The following is a 20,034-nucleotide window of genomic DNA, read 5'->3' as shown; positions in this document are numbered from 1 at the left end:
ACCTCAAGGACAGCCATTATCCATGCAACCATGAAGGGTACTGCCACTGTGATCAATGTCTACTGCTTCAACCAGGTGCTGCCTTCACTACAGCTCCATGACAGTATGACCCCCCCCCCCACCTGCTTAGGTCTGACCATGTTTCAATTTGAACTGTACTTTTCCCCAGGCTGGCAAGTTATCCAGTAGCACTACGGCTGATAGAAGCCATCTGAGTGGTTACTTGCTTTACTTAATTCGTGATGGGAAAGACTTTGATGTTAATTCCTAGTTCCACCTTTCTGGTGGTTGCCATGAGCACTCCGATCACTGGAACATTGTGTGTGTGTCTGTGTGTGTGTGTGTCTGTGTGTGTGTCTGTGTCTGTGTGTGTGTGTCTGTGTGTGTGTGTGTCTGTGTGTGTGTGTCTGTGTGTGTGTGTGTGTGTGTGTGTCTGTGTGTGTGTGTGTGTGTGTGTGTGTGTGTGTGTTCCCAAATACCCAAGGCTATTGTCACCAGTTTTATGCCACTACCACATCCCTGGTCTTACATGCTTTTTTGCACTTGGGAGCCTTCTTTTTCTAGTGATGAATCAAGAGTTGGCTTACACTCAATCCTTCTCTACCAGTTCTTCTAGCATATGGGCATGTTGCTTAAAGTTGGGTTGGCTAAATCACAGTTGTGTCTTTATCCCTTTGTTGCATTGAGCTGGGTAAGAATGACCACTTTATTAAATTTTGACGTTTTACCAATATTAACTGGAAAATAATCTGCTTAAAGTTATGCATTTGGCTTGTTAAACTAACATATACTAAACAGACTGGGTGTACAGTCATTTATCTGTGATTTCGTTGCACCTGGGATCATTTGCATCCTTACATACACTAACCCCACGCCCCATTCTAATATCTTTTGATAAGGGGCACCTTGGCTGTTAGACAATGTTCACTTGGAAGACATTCTACCCTTAGTGATGCCTTCACTACCTCACATGCAGACACTGTTCTTGACAATCCACACACGCACCATTATATAACCCTGGCCAAGTAAAAATAAGTAATTTTCTCTGACAGACTGACTGTTGTCCTACCTTCAGGCTAACCACTTTTGATTAGGTATACCTCTGACATATTACTGCAGACAAGTGAAAGAAATTATGCCTTTATTGATGTATTTCGGATTACTTTACACACACACACACACACACACACACACACACACACACACACACACACACACACACACACACACACGCACACACACACACACAAAAAGGTAATTCAGATCCACAACTGGACTGGATGAAGTGACAGATGTGAGATAGTTGCCTTCACTAACCCCAACCCTCTTACCATCTTTTGACTGTGTACACACCAGGTGTTTGACATCAATCAAAAGAAATTCCAGTCAAAGTAATTCATCCAGCTTACTAAATAAATGCACTCAACACCCTAACACAAACAATTGTTTAAGAACTTATGACCATATACCATACACCAAACAAATGAAGCCCCTTCACTAATGATGTTCCAGCAGTCTGAGCACAAACCAAAATCAAACGTGCACATAATGAGAAGAAAACTGCAGTAATGAGTGCTGGATTCCAAACGGGTGTCTAAACAAAAGTCACAGTCTTGGAAGGGGTGAGGTGGGGGATGCCCAACATTTCTGGATGTCTTAGGAACTGAAGCATGCATCTCCTAGGAGGTAATATGTAGTACCCACTTGTCTGCTGTATGTTTTATTAGTTCTCATAAACCAGGTCAACTTTTCTGCTTTACTGGGACTGGGGCTTGGAAGGAAGGGGAGGGAGAAGATCTTAAAACTCATTTCTCCCTCTGGGTGATATGATCTTGAAGGCCCTCTAGGCTTCCCCTTCTGGTCCCCCTGCCACTGCACTGGTCCTTTTTTTTACCTTTGCCAGCTTATCTTTACCTTTCTGCTGATAGTATGACCTGGATTTACAGGGGCAGTTGCTCTCACATTTTGGTATAGGAGGACAAAAGAGTTGCTTCAGTGACTAAACAATCTTCCTCATTTCTTCCACCCTTTTGGAAGCTTCAGCTCTGCAGACACTGGGGAGCTCCACTTTAACATCCTCTCAAAGGGGCTGTAGCCTCAGACAGGCAGGTCTCCCAACAACACACCACATAGCTGCCACACCAGATGGAGTGCTTACTCATCTGACTAATGGTCTAGGAGATATCCAAAGTACTGGGAGCAGGAACCAATTTAAATCCTTTCTCAGGATAGAGTGATAAACACTGCTGAATCAGCTACAGTAATTCTCTTCAGGAATTTTTGGGACTCCTGGACTCTATGAAACCGATCAGGCTTTTTAGGGGCAGGGGCTGGGTGGGTAGGCTCCTATCTTGCTTTGAGGCTGGACTGCCAAGAAGACATCCTAGGACTGGACTTTCACTGGTACAGGGGCCTCAAAGCACAGAAGGCCAGCATATTATTTCTGGGCATCATGCACCTCTTTGGCTTCCCATTTTAAAAGGTCCAAGAAAAATACGCCAAACCGGTGTCTGCCAACCACCACAAATCACCAACCAACCAAAAACTGGAACTGGAAGTGAAGCAAAAGAACCTCTTCCAAAATTGGTTTTAAACGTTTTAATTCACAGTAAAACACAGTAAAATACACAATGAACGCCTTCTCACTCAGCGTTTTCGTCACTACTGGACTTCATCAGATGCTGTTCGAGTTGAAGTCTGACTATAGCCCAGTTAGGGGTAGCCACAGCAGAACTGGGCTATAGTCAGACTTCAACTCGAACAGCATCTGATGAAGTCCAGTAGTGACGAAAACGCTGAGTGAGAAGGCGTTCATTGTGTATTTTTTTGCGTGGCTTACTGTGTTTTACTGTGGATTAAAACGTTTAAAACCAATTTTGGAAGAGGTTCTTTTGCTTCACTTCCAGTTCCAGTTTTTGGTCCATTTTAAAAGGTCACTTACTCAACAAAGGCCATCTTTACATGAGATTTCCTGTGGGTGAAGCAGGAGACATGGCATAATCAGTTTCAGTGATGAATTCCAAAAAGGAAGAATATTTGGGCAACATAAGTGCATGGTACAACATCCACATGTCAGCAGCTGTCCTGTCTATACAATGTGCTCACATTTGTGCAAGCCAATCACTAACTTTTGCTGAGCAAAAGTCATCAAACCATTGGGAATACAGATAGGTGTTTAAACGTAGTTCACATTTATCTTTCTAGAGACACAAGTGTGTTGCTTCTAACTTGTTGATAAGAAACTGCATAAGAACTGATCACCTACCACCATACAATGTTATACTTTGAGCAAGAGAGTAAATGCAGCACTCAACCATGCAAAGTACAACAAAAGGTGGCAGCATTTTAGGTAGGTTTATGCATGTAGCCAATGTTCTGTGATGTTTATAGCATCGTAGAACTGTTTGTTTTATTAAACTAAAGAGAGGTGGAGTTTGCCTTCTAAGCAAGAAATGGACAGCCATTCATATTATTGTTTTTAAACATATGATAGGAAGGAGGGGAATTTAAACCACAGTGTTTTAAAATGTTTTTATCTGAAGAAGTTGTTTTTTGTAAACAACGAAAAGCATTGTCGAAGCTTAATAAAATTGTTTCCTGCATCTGTGTGGAAAGAGGTCGTGCTTTGGGCGATTTGACTTGCACTGCTTTGGCGTTTTTGAAATAATGAATTATGCTTGTATTTGCTCGTGTGCACATGCCAACACAATAAGTCATTGCTCTCACATGGACTATGATACCTTTGCAGTTTTTGAAAAACATCTAATACCAATCAACACAATAATGCCAATGAAACTAATAGGTTTGTGGTTGTTACTTAAGTGTATGATGCTAAAGCCTTAAGATGTCAGCAGTTTAAACACCAGAGTCTTGTGTCAGAAATGTTAAAATGTGGTACGGAATGGAAGCAGTAGGTAAATGTGGAATTCCAACTTATTCTGTACAACAAAAGTATCAATACCAAATAAAGTATGCATAACACAATTATTAAAAAATACTTATTAGAAAGCTTAATCTCTAAGATTATGGGAGTATGGCTGTTTTAGCTTCCCAGATGTAGAATCTTAATTCTATTGCTGCAAGTTTTAACTATTATATACTCGGATAGACTCAACTTACACTAGTCAATGGAAAACAATCCAGGAGCAGATTATACTAAATTCCTACAAGTTTATTAAAGGAGATAAATTATAAATATGTAATAATCCTTTCATCTGGTTAATAACAAAATTTACTTAGAAGGAAATTTGTCTCCGTCTTTACACTTTGCATATATGAAACCAATTCTTTAAAAGAGGTAATGTTTTTTAAACTCCATTCATATCAAAATGGACTTTTTGTGCTTTGCCACTGCACATACCTCTAAATTTGAGGAAACTTAGAACAATGTTAAAATGAATTTACTAACGAAGTTCGCAGATGACTGCAAACTAGGAGCCATAATCAAAACTCCAAAAGATATGGACAACCTACAAAAGGGCCTCACTGAGATAGATGCCTGGTGTCAAAGCCATGGCCTCAAACTCAATTCCAAAAAGTGCATTGTCATCACTTTTGATAAAAACTCTGTACCCATGAACTACCACATAGGCGGTAGTCTACTTAACACCGAAAGTGTGATAAGAGACCTTGGGACACAGGTGGACAGTAGTCTTTCCTTTGATAATCACATCGCCACAGTAGTCAGGAAATCCTTCTATGTGGCACACCTCATCACAAAAGGTTTCTCATCAAGGAAAAAAGAGGTCATTGTTCCCCTTTACTCGTCACTCATTAGACCCATTATAGAGTACAACGCCCCTTTTGGTATGTACCTCACAAGACATCTACAACAACTGGAAGGCCGCAGAAATACCTCACAAAGAGGATTACCAGCCTCAAACAGATGCCCTACACAGACAGTCTCAAAAAAACTGCAGCTTTACTCTGTCGCATATCGCCTACTCAGGGGCGATCTCTGCCCAACACACAAAGCTATGTCAAACTCAGAACTTTTGGACATGCTCCACTTAAAGAAATCCCAATCCCTACAAGCTACACGCTCTAGGGACCTAAACCTTGTCACCACAATAAACAGAACATGCTGGAGGGGTATATTCCTGTCCCAGAGACTTCCCATACTCTGGAACAAACTACTTATTTACATCAACCAAAGCTCCTTATTAGCACTCTTCAAGAAAAATCTTGATGATGGGATGGGAGATAGGAAATTCACCCCGGGGATCACTTCTGTGGCTCTGCTCGACAGTGGCACAGGAAAATAATTTTCTTGGGTGGCAAAAGCCAGGGTACCTTTTGGCTAGGCTTATATAGGTCCTAGGGCCAAGAGCCTAGTACCTACCTATGAACCTATGAAAAAGGAAGGGATCAGTATTATGGTCTGACTGCTTTGGAAAAGGAAAAGCTACGTTCCCACAATATTTAATGAAAGAATATAAGTTGGATTAACCTGCTAACCAGTTAATATTGTCCATCTGTAAGAAATTAAATGAATTTATGGACAATACGAATGAAGAGGAATATAACACTACTCCCCCATTATATGAAAAGTGAAAAATGTTATCGAAGGTAGATTGACCCACAAAAGAAGTCTGTCCAAGCTACATACATTAATTATAAATAATAACTTTGATGCAAAATTCTGAAACTTTTTATAGTAGTGGACTGATTGACAACAGACAGAATAAAACTTTGTTACTGAAATTAGTCAAACTTCAAGTTTATACTGGAAAGTTTTTATGTGGAATATATACATAGAATGTTTGTTATTCCCTATAAAATCTCAAGTTTAGTGAAATGACTTCTTTAATTTGTTGGAGATACAATAAATTTGTAAAAGTTGACTGGACATTCATTTTTATAGACTGTGAACAATTAAATGCATTCTGGGAAGAGAAGTATGTTTTTTAATGGTTATGGTCTGATAATTCTTCTTTAACTAGATCAGTAATACTACTGAATGTTCCACTTCCTGTAAATGTAAAAGCCAAAGAGCAAAAACTATTTTGGGCTCTAAGATAGTCACTAGCAAAGTTATTACAAAAAAATGGAAATCAAACTAAGTTCCGACGTTCAAAGAATTACATTTAACAGCAATACTACATAAAAATGAAAAATAAGCATTCAGAATAAGATCTATAAATCATACAAATACTTTAGTGGTTGGGATAACCTTAAAATGCTAGTGAAAATACCAATATTCTTAATGTGTTAATTGTACAAGATTACCTTGATGATTCAATGCATTCTTATCACCGTATAACAATATGTGAAGTTGAATTTCTTCCTGTGCATATGTTGTAAATATGTTAAATTAATAAAAAAATCTTTAAAAAAGGCATAACTTCTAAATGTAAAGTGTACTTATTTATAATAAATGCAACTGTAATGTAGTGATACACATTAATATTAATAAGCTACTCTACACACTGAACAATGATATTCTTGACTACTAAATGCTAAATGGCAACTTCCGCTACTGCAATCTGACAAAATGTGCATCACTTTGCTGCGATAAGTTTTCAATATACAATATGTTGCACAACATAATGGAAACAGACCTGATTTAACACATACAGTAATACAAATTATGTTAAGGGGCTATATACCACAAACACCACCTGATTTTTGCTGGGGAAAACTATTCTGCAACTCAAACCTGATAGGAAGAAACAATAAAGGGCCACAAACCTAGTCACACGCCTTCTACAGCATTGGCTATAACAGCCTTCTAATGAAGTAATATATGCAGAGAACTTATGATAAACAAAAGCATACACGCATACACAAAATAATGACAGCTATTATACAGCAATGAAAACTAAATGCTCATCAATTATACAGTTGCAGTTATTGAATAACACATGCTAGTTAATTACAGAGCTCCAGTTCACTTTTCTGTTAAACCCAAACGGAGCCACAATATTTTAATGTTACTGCTAGATCTTGAAATGTGTTGAACAGTAACAACTCCCTCAAAGTTTAGATATTACTATTTCTAATATTTTGAATTGTGGCGGTTATAAAAATGTTTTGCTGAGGGACTTTTCAGTTTTTATTCTTAATATTTCTACAGTGTTACTTCAATATTACACCATTTCTTCCATTATAAAATCTGAAAAATGAAGCTGTCACAATGTAGCAAAACGTGGATGACACGTCTTTTTTAAACAAACAATCGTCAACAAAAAAAATCATTACTGATAAAGCAACTTCACCAAAATAAATAAGTAAACACTCGCCTTGATAAGGAGCTTGCACCAAAAGAACTAGTGTTACAAAACATTGGGCTTGCTCGTTGGCTTGATCCAGAGTTGAGTGCCAAACTCCTATCTGGTGATCGGGCAGCTGCAGCAATGGGGCGAGATGTTGCTGTCAAGCTAGCAAATGGGTTTTCTTCTCTGGATATCATCAGAACTTCCATCAAAATCTGGCTAATTAAATCTTTAAAATCGGAAAATACTGTAAAAGAAAAGAAGCCACAGCAGTCACCAGGTTGCAGGCTATCAAGGCTGTTAACAACTACATTACCCAGTCAGATGCAAGAAAGCAGATAAGCATCCAGCAAAGTATATTCCATACTTTCCCTACCAATGCCACACACTATTTATAAACATGTGTATCTAGCTACACCACCTTGCAAACAATTAATAAATATATACATCTCCTCCAGTTTTAAGATTTTTTTTCAATTTATAGTTTGCATCTCTAAAAGACTATGCAATAAAACATAAAAAGATGAATATACAATCCAGTGGTCTAATTTTATTCTAATATTTCAAGCTATAACTGTACTTGCTACAGCAAAATACTATGAGACACTGTTTAAGACAACTCAAGAGAAATTAGCCTGTTTGTCTGCATCCATGCATGAAAGAAAAGTAACATTACAACAGTCTAGGTACCTTACCACAACTGTATAACAGATCATCATCAGCCCCCTTTTTCCCATTTTTCTACATGGGGTTGGGGTATCGTGTTAACTGGTGCCAACTATCTTGATTCAGTGTCACACTCCTGCCTTCTTCAACACTCACGCCTGACTGTCGCAGATCTTCTTTCACACAATCCATCCACCTCTTTGCTTCCTGTCTGTCCCAAATCTTCCTCACCAGATTGCCTTCTGCTTTTCTACACATGTCCAAACCACCGTAATATGTTCTCTCTGATCTTTTCTGCAACTGGAGCTACTTTGGCTTCTGCTCTTACTTCCTCAGTTCTTCATCTGTCCCACAGTGTGCATCCTACCACCTTTCTCAGGCACTTCATTTCCATCACCTCTAGCTTCTTCAACTGTTCTGCCTTTACTGCCCAGGTTTCTGTACCATACAGTAGTACTGGTCACACCACTGTCTTGTACACCTTCCTTTTCAGCTTCTTTGGCATTCTTCTGTCATGCACTACATCTGATACTCTATGCCAGTTGGCTGCAGCCCCTCTGATTCTAGCTTTGACCTCTTTATTCAGCCTACCCTTCTCCTCAACTACCCCTCCCAGATACCTGAAGCTGTTTACCTATTCCACTATCTTCCCTTCTATCTCTATTCTTAGCTTCTTCTGATTTCGCCAATTTGCTGCCATTACCATGGTCTTATCTGTGCTTAGTTTCATCCCATGTGTCTTCAGATTTGCATTCCATTCTCCTATCCTTTGCTGGAATTCTAGCTCAGAGACTGCCAGTACTGCCACATCACCTGCATACAGCAGCTTTGTTGATCCGTCCCCTCCAGCCTGTCTGCTAATGTAGTCCATCACCAGCATGAACAGCAGTGGGCTCAGAGATGAACCCTGATGTACACCCACTCCCTCTGGGCACCCCTCTGTGAGGCCAAACACTGTTCGTACTTAGAGTCATTGGGTCCTTGTACATAGCCTGCACTACTTCTACCAATATTTCTGGGACTTTAAATCACCGCAGTACTGTCCAGATCAGCTTTCTTGGGACCTTGTCATATGCTTCCTCCAAGCCTAGGAATGCCCAGTTGGAGTCCCTCCTCATTTCTAGCTTCTTCTCAAGTATCTGTCTCAATGCAAGCACTGTGTCAATTGTGCTGCATCCTGATCTGAATCCAAACTGCTCATCTCCCATCTTACATTCTACTACTCTGTGTATCCGTTTAATTATCTCATTCTACCCAGTACAGGGAGAATATTTGAGAGGGCCAATCAGCTTAGTTTCTGCTACTCCTTTCTCTCTTTCCACTAAAAAAACAAAACAAAAAAAAAAAATACTTTTTCTAAGCTTGTTTCCTGCCTTTCCTGTGGGTAGTCTAGCCTGGATATAGATTTGCGGTGTCCATGACTATTTGTAGGCTTCTAGGGCCCAAGCCTTTCTGTGCTGCAGGGAAGCCTTCTAGCTTAATTTTGTTTCTTAGAACTAGCCAGTTTTTTGTTTCAGCACTTGTTCAGAACTTATTGTAAGCACTAAAGCTACAAATTACTACAGCACTCAACTTTCCTCACTGTCTAGAGGAAAACAGTTTCTATTACTTAACAAACAAGCACCTATCCAGGCATGTCTAACGGTCAGCCCCCGGTGTTTTCTCCTGTCTACCTGATGAATCTGGGCATCTTGGGGCAATGCAGTAATTGCCTCATGTACACAGACAACCCTCTCCTCCTACCAACCAACACTACAACCTGTGAGAGATGCACTTATATAGCCAAACTGGAAGCAAAGCTCTCTTCACCCAAGACTGGATGAGACGGTCAAGAGAAGGTAAACACTTGCACCACACCATACTCAGCACATAGTCCCTCAAAACCTACACCACCAAAACACACACATAGAAACACAAAACACACACCTACATTCGCGGAGGCTCTCAGTAAAAACCTGCCCAAGCAACAGGGATCGCCAAAGCAGAAACACAAGCAACCTCCACCCCCCAACACAACCCAAATGACACATAGCCCACAAACTGTGTGCCACTCAACCACAGCCCATAAGGCATAACAACGTACCCAACACTCTAGTCATAGGTGACTCTATAGTCAGGCACACTGATGTTCCACTCACCAGGCTAAACAAGGAGAAAGTTACTGTCAGCTGCCTGTCGGGTGCCAGGATACGCCACATAACGCATGCACTCAGGTCACTCCACAACAAGTACAAATATGACTCTGTCATTGTCCATGTTGGTGTGAATGACATGAGACGTACCTCCTTGGACTACATGAAAAGGGACATGGAGGAGCTGTCTGATCTTGCAGCCCAGGCAGGTATGACCCTAACCCTGAGTAGCATCCTGCCATCACCCAGAATGATACCACAGTACAAGGACAAAATGATTGACTTCAACAATTGGCTAAGCTTCTGGTGTCATTCTAAGGGGATCCAGTATCTGTCTGCCTGGGATGACATGATCGACAAGCCACAATGCTTTGCCAGAGATGGCCTGCACCTGTCGCCCTTGGGATTCCGGACACTGGCTAAGGCTCTAGCCACCCCTATAGTGCCTTTTTTAGGCAAGGTTCAAATGACAAATTCACCACCCTAACAGGTACAGGCAAGAAGAATCTGAGGGTATTGCTACTCAATGCTAGAAGTCTACACCTCAAAATGCACTCTCTCGAGGCACTCCTTAAAATGGAGAACATCAACATCTGTGCAGTGACAGAGACCTGGTTCAAGGCTCCAGAGAATAGCCCTGCATTACCAGGCTATAGTTCATACCACACCTTTCGGCCACCTAACCTGGACAGAAACACTAAAGGCGGAGGCGTGTCCATATTCATTAAGGATATCCACACCTCCAGGCTAGTTGCTCAGCATAATGCATCCGAGATTATCCAAGTGCAACTAACTCTGGGCAAGACCGCAATCCAAATTGTAGCTTGCTACAGATCCCCCACCATGCCCCAGGATGCCCACTCCTCATTTCTTAATACACTGGAAAATATTAGGGTACAACCTAACACCCTAATAATGGGCGATTTCAACTACCCTACCATTAACTGGGAAAACTACTCCTGTACCAACTCTTGTGCTCAACATTTTCAGGAATTCATAAATTCCAATGCCATGGATCAAATTATCCACACCCCCACCAGGGGCAGCAATATCCTAGACCTGGTTATTACCAACATGGGCAACCGGTGCTCCACACCAGAAGTCAATGCCTCGTTGGTCAGATCCGACCATAAGCTAATCACCCTAGACATCCACATCCCTCCCCCATTAGGGAAACCACAGTAAAAAATTTCTCCAAAGCCAACTTCACGCTTCTTAAGACAGAAGTGGCAAACTTCACGACACCCATGCTGACGGACAATAGAGGTATGACTGCTGAATCCTACACAAATGCACTTTATAAGCCCTTACATGAGTGCATGGATCGTGCAATCCCTAACAGAACCAAGATGCTATCCTCCAAAAAAAGGAAGCCAATCTGGTGGTCCCCTGCCATAAACAAATTCTACAACAGAAGAAAGAAACTGTTGCAAAAAAGAGTAAAATCCCATGATTGGAGAAACTCCCTGGTCACCTTCAGTAAGAAGCTGAGATCCCTCATAAAATCCTCCAAAGCTAGTTATGAAAACAAAATCGCCACTGACTCTAAAGACAACCACAAAGCATTTTATAGCTATGTCAAGAATCTCAATGGCAACACTCAGATCTGCTCTGAGTTACAGCACAATGGCACTAAATATACAGAACCAACGGATATTGCCAACATCCTGGCAGATAGGTTCAGTGCTAACTTTACTCCTCTGTCATCCCCTAAAGGGCCCATCTCTACACCAGAAGAATGCAAAGTTCCTATAATCACGGCTGCACAGGTAAAAAACACACTATCCAAAGCCAAGGACACAGCATCCATGGGACCTGACGACATCCCAGGCTGTGTTCTACATGAACTACAGAACGAACTGGCACCCCACCTAAGTACCATGTTCAATCATAGCCTCACCTCAGGCTATGTGCCCACTGAATGGCGCACAGCGACAGTTATCCCACTCCACAAAGGGGGAGCCACCACAGACCCCGGAAACTACCGCCCCATTAGCCTAACGAGCCTGGTCTGCAAGGCTATGGAGCGTATCATCATGGAACTTATAAACAATGACATTGGTAATCTCCAAACTCAGGACCCCACCCAGTTCGGGTTTGTAAAAGGCAGATCATGTCTCCTAAACCTGATACACTTCTTTGAAGCAGTCACCAAAGCCGTAGATGAGGGTAAGCTGGTTCACACAGCCTATCTAGATCTCGCCAAGGCTTTTGACACTATCCCCCACTCTGGAATTATAGATAAACTCACTAAACTAGGTATGAATCCCTATGTCACAAGATGGGTTGCCAACTGGCACACTGAGAGAACCCACACTGTGAAAGTAGCAGACTCCAAATCCAGCTTCAGACCAGTGACAAGTGGAGTACCACAGGGTTCAGTCCTGGGTCCTCTCCTGTTTGGTACCTACTTCTCTGAAGTACAGGCCAACACAGAAGGTCTTTGGCTAACGAAGTTCGCAGATGACTGCTAACTAGGAGCCATAATCAAAACTCCAAAAGATGTGGACATCCTACAAAAGGGCCTTGCTGAGACAGATGCCTGGTGTCAAAGCTATGGCCTCAAGCTCAATGCCAAAAAGTGCATTGTCATTCCTTTTGGTAAAAACTCAGTACCCATGAACTACCACAGAGGTGGTAGTCTACTTAACACCGAAAGTGTGATAAGAGACCTTGGGACACAGGTGGACAGTAGTCTCTCCTTTGATAATCACATTGCCACAGTAGTCAGGAAATCCTTCTATGTGGCACACCTCATCACAAAAGATTTCTCATCCAGGAAAAAAAGAGGTCATTGTTCCCTCTACTCGTCACTCATTAGACCCATTATAGAGTACAATGCCCCTTTTGGTATGTATCTCACAAGACATCTACAACAACTGGAAAGGCCACAAAAATACCTCACAAAGAGGATTACCGGCCTTAAAGAGATGCCCTATGCAGACCGTCTCAAAAAACTGCAGCTTTAATCCGTTGCATATCGCCTACTCAGAGGCGATCTCTGCCTAACACACAAAGCTATGTCAAACCCAGAGCCTTTAGACATGCTCCACTTAAAGAAATCCCAATCCCTATGAACTACATGCTCTAGGGACCTAAACCTCGTCACCACAATAAACAGAACATGCTGGAGGGATAGATTCCTGTCCCAGAGACTTCCCATACTCTGGAACAAACTACCTATCTAAATCAAACAAAGCTCCTCATTAGCACTGTTCAAGAAAAATCTTGACGACTGGATGGGAGATGGGAAATTCACCCCAGGGATCACTTCTGTGGCTCTGCTCGACAGTGGCACAGGAAAATAATTTTCTTGGGTGGCGAAAGCCAGGGTACCTTTGGCTAGGCTTATATAGGCCCTAGGGCCAATAGCCTAGTACCTACCTATGAACCTATGAATCACTCTCTCCAGAACTTTCATTCAATGTGATAAGAGTCTGATGCCTCTGTACTGCCCACCGTTCTGGATGCCCCTTTGTTCTTGTACACTGGCACGAGTATGCTTACTCTCCATTCATCTGTGATATGCCTTTCGCTCCACACTATTAGTACCCTCAGGAGCCATTTCTCCCCTATCTCACCCAGCATCTTTATCATATCTGCTGTGTCCTCATCTGAGCCCGCTGCTTTTCCTGACTTCATCTTCCTTAGTACTGTCCTTACTTCTTCTAGGGTGGGCCCCTCCTCTTCTCTCATCGTAAGCGGTTTCTGGGGCAGTACAACTTCTGTGGGGTTTACTTCATTCAGAAGCTGCTGGAAATACTCCTTCCATCTGCCTTTGATGTCCTCTGGACTGGTGAGCAGGTTAGTGCTGGCATCCCTTATGAAGGGCGTCTGACTATCTTCTTTATCTTTCTGTCTTTGCCTTGCAACCTGATGTAGTTCCTTTGTGCCCCTTACTGAGTCACTTTCCAGAAGTTGGTACAGTGCTGCCGATGCCCTACTCTTTGCTATTGCAACTTTTCTTAGCTTCTTTGTTAGCCAACCAATAGTCCTTCCTAGCCTGGTCAGTCTTTTCTATCTCTCACTTCTTCCTGCAGTCCTCCTTTCTTTTGATGACTTCCTGGACTTCTGCATTCCACCACCAGCTTTCCTTATGTACCTTATTTCCACACCTGGCTCAGCCACAAATCTTTTCTGCAGTCCTAACACATGCTGTTTTTAGGTGCTGCTATTCTTCAAATCCACCTATTTCCTCCTCTTCTTGGGGTGCTAGAGCCCCGAGTAATTCCTTGAACTGTTGCACTTTCTCTCCAGTCAACTTCCAGGTCTTCAGCGTGGTCTCTGTTGACCTTAGCTCCTTCTCTGACCACTGCTTGCAGCTGATTGTGGCAACTAGTGGTTTATGCCGTGGGCCGACTGTTTCACTGGGGATGACTTTGCAATCATGCATTCTAACCCAGTGCCTTTTTCTTACTAGGAGGAAGTCTTTCTGAATTGCATGTTGACTACTCTTGTATGTGATCTTATGACTGTCTCTCTTTCTGAACCATGTGTTGGCTACTATCAAGCCATTTGCCAGACAGAAGTCTAGAATGGCTTCTCCTTTATTCTTGTTGCCCCTCTCATATGGACCCAGGCAGTCCTCATATCCTGTTCTGTCTATCCCGATATGCACATTCAAGTCACCCATTATCAATACCAATTCATGTTGTCCTGCTTTATCTAGTGGGTCCTGCAACTGCTGTCTGAATGCACTCTTTCCCTCACTATCACAACCCTGTTGGTGGGCACAGGCTAAGATTATGAATAGAGCCCTATCATTACACTGGATTCTGTTATTAACGTTGATGATAACCCTTATTGCCTTCTGAAGCCTCTCTCTTACCACAGTTCCTACACCGTTTCTAGCCTGCCCTCCAACTGAATAGACGACTCTGGAACCCAAGCCAAGTGGCTTTGTTGCACTGCCTTCCATCTCGTCTCTTGGATACATTCATAGGATGTCCAGCCTCCTCCATACCATCAGGTCAACCACTTCCAAGCTGTGTCCTGTCAGTAAACCGACATTAAGCGTAGCAATTCTAAGTTCATGTTTGGCAGGTTGGTTGATTTTACGTCCAGCTTTCGCTCAGCAGAGCTATCTCAGGTAACCCAGGCTGGGCAGCTAGACACTGGCCAGCCAGTAGCTTATTGACCCAGGGCTGCTGGGCTTTATGGTGGGCACACACTGGCCAATAGCGGCACATATACCCCTCCCACCATTAGCAAGGGTCCCTGGTGTGGGTCAGAGTAGGCCAGGTCCTCAACCCACTTATAACCGGTAACTACCTATGCCCAATTTTGGTGACATTAGTGAACATGACCGAATCACCTAGAGCCATATTTTACACCGCCGAGTGGCTAACCACTGCCATGCACGGAGTCTGTGATCCATGTTCTCCCATCTTGAGGATACTGCACACCACAGTAGATGCCCAAAGCAGTTGGTCTATACAACTCTTCCCCTATAGGGCACCATGTAGAGTTTGTGCTGCTGCCCACAGCTCCATTCATTGGTGAGTTTGAGATGGAAACAGCATGTTTTTCGGACATGGGAGAAACCCCACAGAGACACAGGCAGAACATGGAAACTCCAAATAGGCATTGGTCGGAGGTCAGGATCGAACCTTGTATCTTGTGCATGGGAGGCAAAGACCTTAACCACTAAGAAATTTGGTCTCTCTAATGTTATAAACGATCACTGTTACAATATTCTTAACATGGGGAGGTCTGCCCATCTGGCCATCCTTACAAAGCTCAGGATCCTACCCTTATGAGCCATAGGCATGTGCCAGTATGCTGGTGTAATAGGTATGTACATCTGTGCCATATTCAGAACTTTCTTGCTCGAACAAACAAAAGGTAGGATCAGAAAAACCTACTAAGGAAAAATCAGAACCATTAGATAAAAATATTAAAGTCAGAGTGAAATTTGAGAGCAAATGAAGTTTGAGAGTGGGAGAAGGAAAGAAGTATATCCCACTCCAGACTAGAATGGAAGGAGGGTATAATTTCTGCAGCAGTGATCTATTTGAACATCTACCACTATGTTAAAATTACCTACACAAAGTACAGTTGTGTACACTTACCATAAATGTGGATGTTCGAGTGTATTCACTGTTGCAGTCATTACATTTGGGTAATCTGCTGGCAGGTTGCCTTCAGTCGCCCTGATTAACAAAGTCTTGGGTCCTGCTTCGGTTGCTGTCCCTTCTTCCATGACGTCAGATCGTCAAAGGTATAAAACATGCAGCCGATGCCATTACATCAGTTTTTCTTGCCCCAGATGTCAGGTGCCCCCCAAATGGGGAGACAAATATTTAAGTATATAAAAAAACACAAAAATATACCTCCAAACAAAAGCAAATACACCAAAAAGGCTTTTAAGCATAATAAAGGAAAGTAGAGGTATAGTAAGAGAAAAAAAGGGGGTTGGAGGGAGGGTAACCAGGACTGCAGCAGTGAATACACTCGAACATCTACATTTATGGTAAGTGTACACAACTGTACTATGTTCTTCATGTTTCACTGTTGCAGTCATTACATTTGGGTAGATTCCCAAAGCTATGGTTGGAAGGATGGATTTATACAGCATTAGGACCAGCTGTAAGACCCTGCAGGACAGCAGTGGCAAAGCCAGCTCTGAATTTAGAGAAGAAAGGTAAATGGTAATGTTTGGTGAACGTATGAACTGAGCTCCAGGTAGCAGCTTCTAGAATGTCTCTGGTAGGAACACCTCTGAGAAAGGCTGTATAAGTAGATGCAGCCCTAGTGGAATAAAATCTGATCCCCTAAGGAATAGTTTTACCAAGGTGCATATAGCAGAAATTAATGCAATGGCTTATCCATTTGGAAATAGTCTGCTTTGAAATAGCCTTTCCCTCTGCCCCTGCAGCAAATGCCACCAGTAGTTGTTCAGACCTTCTTGAATTTTACTTAAACAGGATAAAATCTCTAAGTTGTCTGTGTACATTCAATGAATGCAGAATCCGTTCCCCCTTGTTCTGTGGATTGGGAAAGAAAGTTGGCAAATGAATGGTCTGATCAAGAGCCAAACTAGATACCACCTTAGGCATGAAGGATGGACTGGTCCTGAGAGACACCCTGTCCACATGAAAAATGAAAGGCTCCACTGCCATAAGATCCTGTAATTTGGAAATCCTTCTAGCTGAAGTGACTGCTAAAAGGAAAGCTGTTTTCCAGGAGAGAAATTTTAAGTCTGCAGTAGCAGCTGGCTCGAAAGGAGAGAGAGTGAGTTTTTGCAATACAAAATTGAGGTCCCAGGAAGGGGTTGGAGCTCTCCTGGGTGGCCTTGCGTTTTTGGCCCCTCTGAGATACTGCTTTAGCAGAGGATGAGAGAAGAGGGGAGGTTCTGTGTTGTAATGAGCTGAAATGGCTGAGGCATGGATTTTTATGGAAGAAAAGGACAGGCCCTTGTGAAGCATCTCAGTTAATTCCATTTGTCAGCATAAGATTTTCTAGTACTAGGCCTTCTTGCCTCCAAAATGACATCCATCACAGGTTTGCTGAGGGATGCTAAGGGTGAATTTAGGTGATTAACCATGCTGCAAGATTCAAAGTCTGGAGATGAGTGTGCAAAATTTGGTTGTTCTGCTGAGACAGTAAGTAAGGTGTCTGAGGCAGGTGCCACGGTGGAAGGTGTGACACATTGCGCAGGAGTGCGTACCAGTGCAGGCAAGGCCAGTCTGGAGCAATCAAAATCATTTTTGGTTTGTCCTGTTTGACTTTTAGTAGAACTTTGGAGAGCAGAGACAGAGGGGGCATAGACTGATAGACTCTTTTGTGATGGTTTCTTGTGCAGAATTTGTCCAACTGACAATTCTGGGGTGAGGCAAAAAGATCTATGTCTGGACTTCCCCATTTGCGTGTCAACATGTTGAAAAGCCATGGTTCCAGTTTTCATTCGTGTGGGTCCATGAGATTTCTGCTTAGTTCGTCTGCCAGAATATTCAGCTTTCCTGGCAGGAATTGAGCTTGTAGCTGTATTTGACAGGTCAAGGCCATGTTCCACAATGCCATTGCTAGTCTGCAAAGGGGGTAGGAGTGTGTACCCCCCTGGTTGTTTATGTACCACATAACCGTGGTATTGTCTGTCTTTATCATTAATTGTCCTAGATGAAGACAGTCCTTGAAGGCTGTCAGTGCATTCTGTACAGCTAGCATCTCTTTTTGATTGATATGAAGGGGCATTTGATTTGGGCTCCATTTGCCTTGAATGCACTTCCCTGCCAGACGAGCCCCCGAAGCATAGTCTGATGCGTCTGTAGTTAGGGTTTGGGCGGCAGGGGGTGGAGTGAATGGCAGCCCCTTGTTTTGGTAGCAGGCCTCTGCCCACCATAGGGACTCTAGTTACAGGCAAGGTATGATACGAATCATTGTTTCCAGGCTGTGACAATGTTGACCCCATAAACTTTTTAAGTACCACTGACTTTTCCTCATATGCAGTCTTGCATATGGAATTAGAAGAATGCAGAAGGCCATGAACCCCAAGGCTTGCAGAATTTGTCTTGCAGATATAGCAGGGTTTTTGTGGCCACCTGTTTGAAGTAAGTTACCAAATGAATTTGCTTTTCTGGCGTAAGGTAAGCCATCTGGACAGTTGTATTCAAGCTTGCACCCAGGAATGTAATTTTTTGAGAGGGTACCAATTGTGATTTTTTTTCATTTATGGTGTACCCCAGACAAGTTAGAACCGTTTTTACAAATGCCAGATGTTTTAGAAGAATGTCCCTGTTTTCTGCCTGAATTAGACAATCGTCCAGGTATGGATATATCTGAATATTTCTTTGTCTGCAAAATGCAATTACTGGAGCCAGGCACTTTGTGAAAACCCTGGGCGCAGAAGATAAGCCAAAGGGCAATGCAGAAAACTGGTAATGCAAGTAGCCTGCTTTGAAGCGGAGGTATCTTCTGCAAGATTCCCTGATTGGGATATGCAGGTAAGCCTCTTTTAAGTCTAGAGTTACCAAACAGGCATCTTTGCCTAGCATAGGAAGTAACTGTTGAAAAGTCAGCATCTTGAACTTTGGAGTGTCCAGAAATGTGTTGTGAGTTGATAAGTCCAGAATTGGATGCCATGATTTGTCTTTTCTGGGTACCAGGAAAAGTCTTGAATAGAAACCTTGTCCCTTTTCCTCTTCTGGTACTGGCTGAATAGCTCCCATGTTCATGAGGGATAGTACTTGTTTCTGGGCCTCTGCCCACTGATTTGGGGGCAGGTCTGACCATCCATTTGGGATTGGCAATGTGTGGAAATGAAATCTGTGTCCCCGGGATACTATATTTAAAACCCATTTGTCCTGGGTTATAAGTTGCCAGTTTCTTGTGTAAAGTGCCAGTTTTTCCCCCCAAAGGGGCGGCTAAAAGATGAGTGTAAAGGGAAGTCATTGAGACTGCTTACCATAGGGAGGTGCCTTGTTGTTTCCAGATTTGGAGGAGGCACCCCATTGTTTTGTTCTACAAGTCCCTTGTGACTGAAACCTGGAACCTTTGGAATGTTTGGGTTTGACTTGAGTGGCGCTCGAAGGAACTGGAAAGGACCAATTCTTAGTAGGCCAGTGCCTACTAAATCTTGGAGGTTGCACTTGTAAGAAATCTTTCACAGTTTGCATAGATTTAGCTTTATCTTCCTTCTTTTTTAAAACTTCTTCAGCCTTACTACCAAAGAGATGGTCCTGTTGCAAAGGAGCATCCAACAATTTTGCTTTAACATGATCAGGCAGAGTTTGCTCTTTGAGCCAAGCATGCCTTCTTAGCACAGACCAGGTACAGCAGCCCTGCAAGAGGCCTCCAAAGAATCAAAACCACATTGCAAAGTATGTTTTCCAACTTGTTCAGCTGAATGCAATAAATCCTGTAAATCTTTATTTTCTACACAGTCAGAAATTAACATCATTTTCTGTTTAAGCAGTCCCATGATATGCTGTTGATATTTAAGCATATGAAATTGACAGTTTATAGCCCTGATTGCTAAGGTTGCAGAAGTGTAAACATTCTTACCCCATCTATCCAGCGCCCTG

General features: G+C 42.5%; 1 protein-coding gene across 2 annotated transcripts in view; it reads right to left on the bottom strand.

Annotated features, from left to right (window-relative positions):
- UBE4B (ubiquitination factor E4B) overlaps window positions 1–20,034 on the bottom strand; it is a 2,592,778-nt gene that overhangs the window by 1,910,558 nt on the left and 662,186 nt on the right. For both annotated transcript variants that reach the window (XM_044063145.1, XM_044063144.1), the window contains exon 6: window positions 7,242–7,461. In XM_044063145.1, the coding sequence (XP_043919080.1) occupies window positions 7,242–7,461 (220 nt within the window). The remainder of the gene's footprint in view (window positions 1–7,241; window positions 7,462–20,034) is intronic.

This window comes from Protopterus annectens, chromosome 2.part1 (assembly GCF_019279795.1).
Source record: "Protopterus annectens isolate FY-2018-M chromosome 2.part1, PAN1.0, whole genome shotgun sequence".
Taxonomy (NCBI): Eukaryota; Metazoa; Chordata; order Ceratodontiformes; family Protopteridae; genus Protopterus; species Protopterus annectens.
This window is presented reverse-complemented; position numbering and strand designations above follow the sequence as displayed.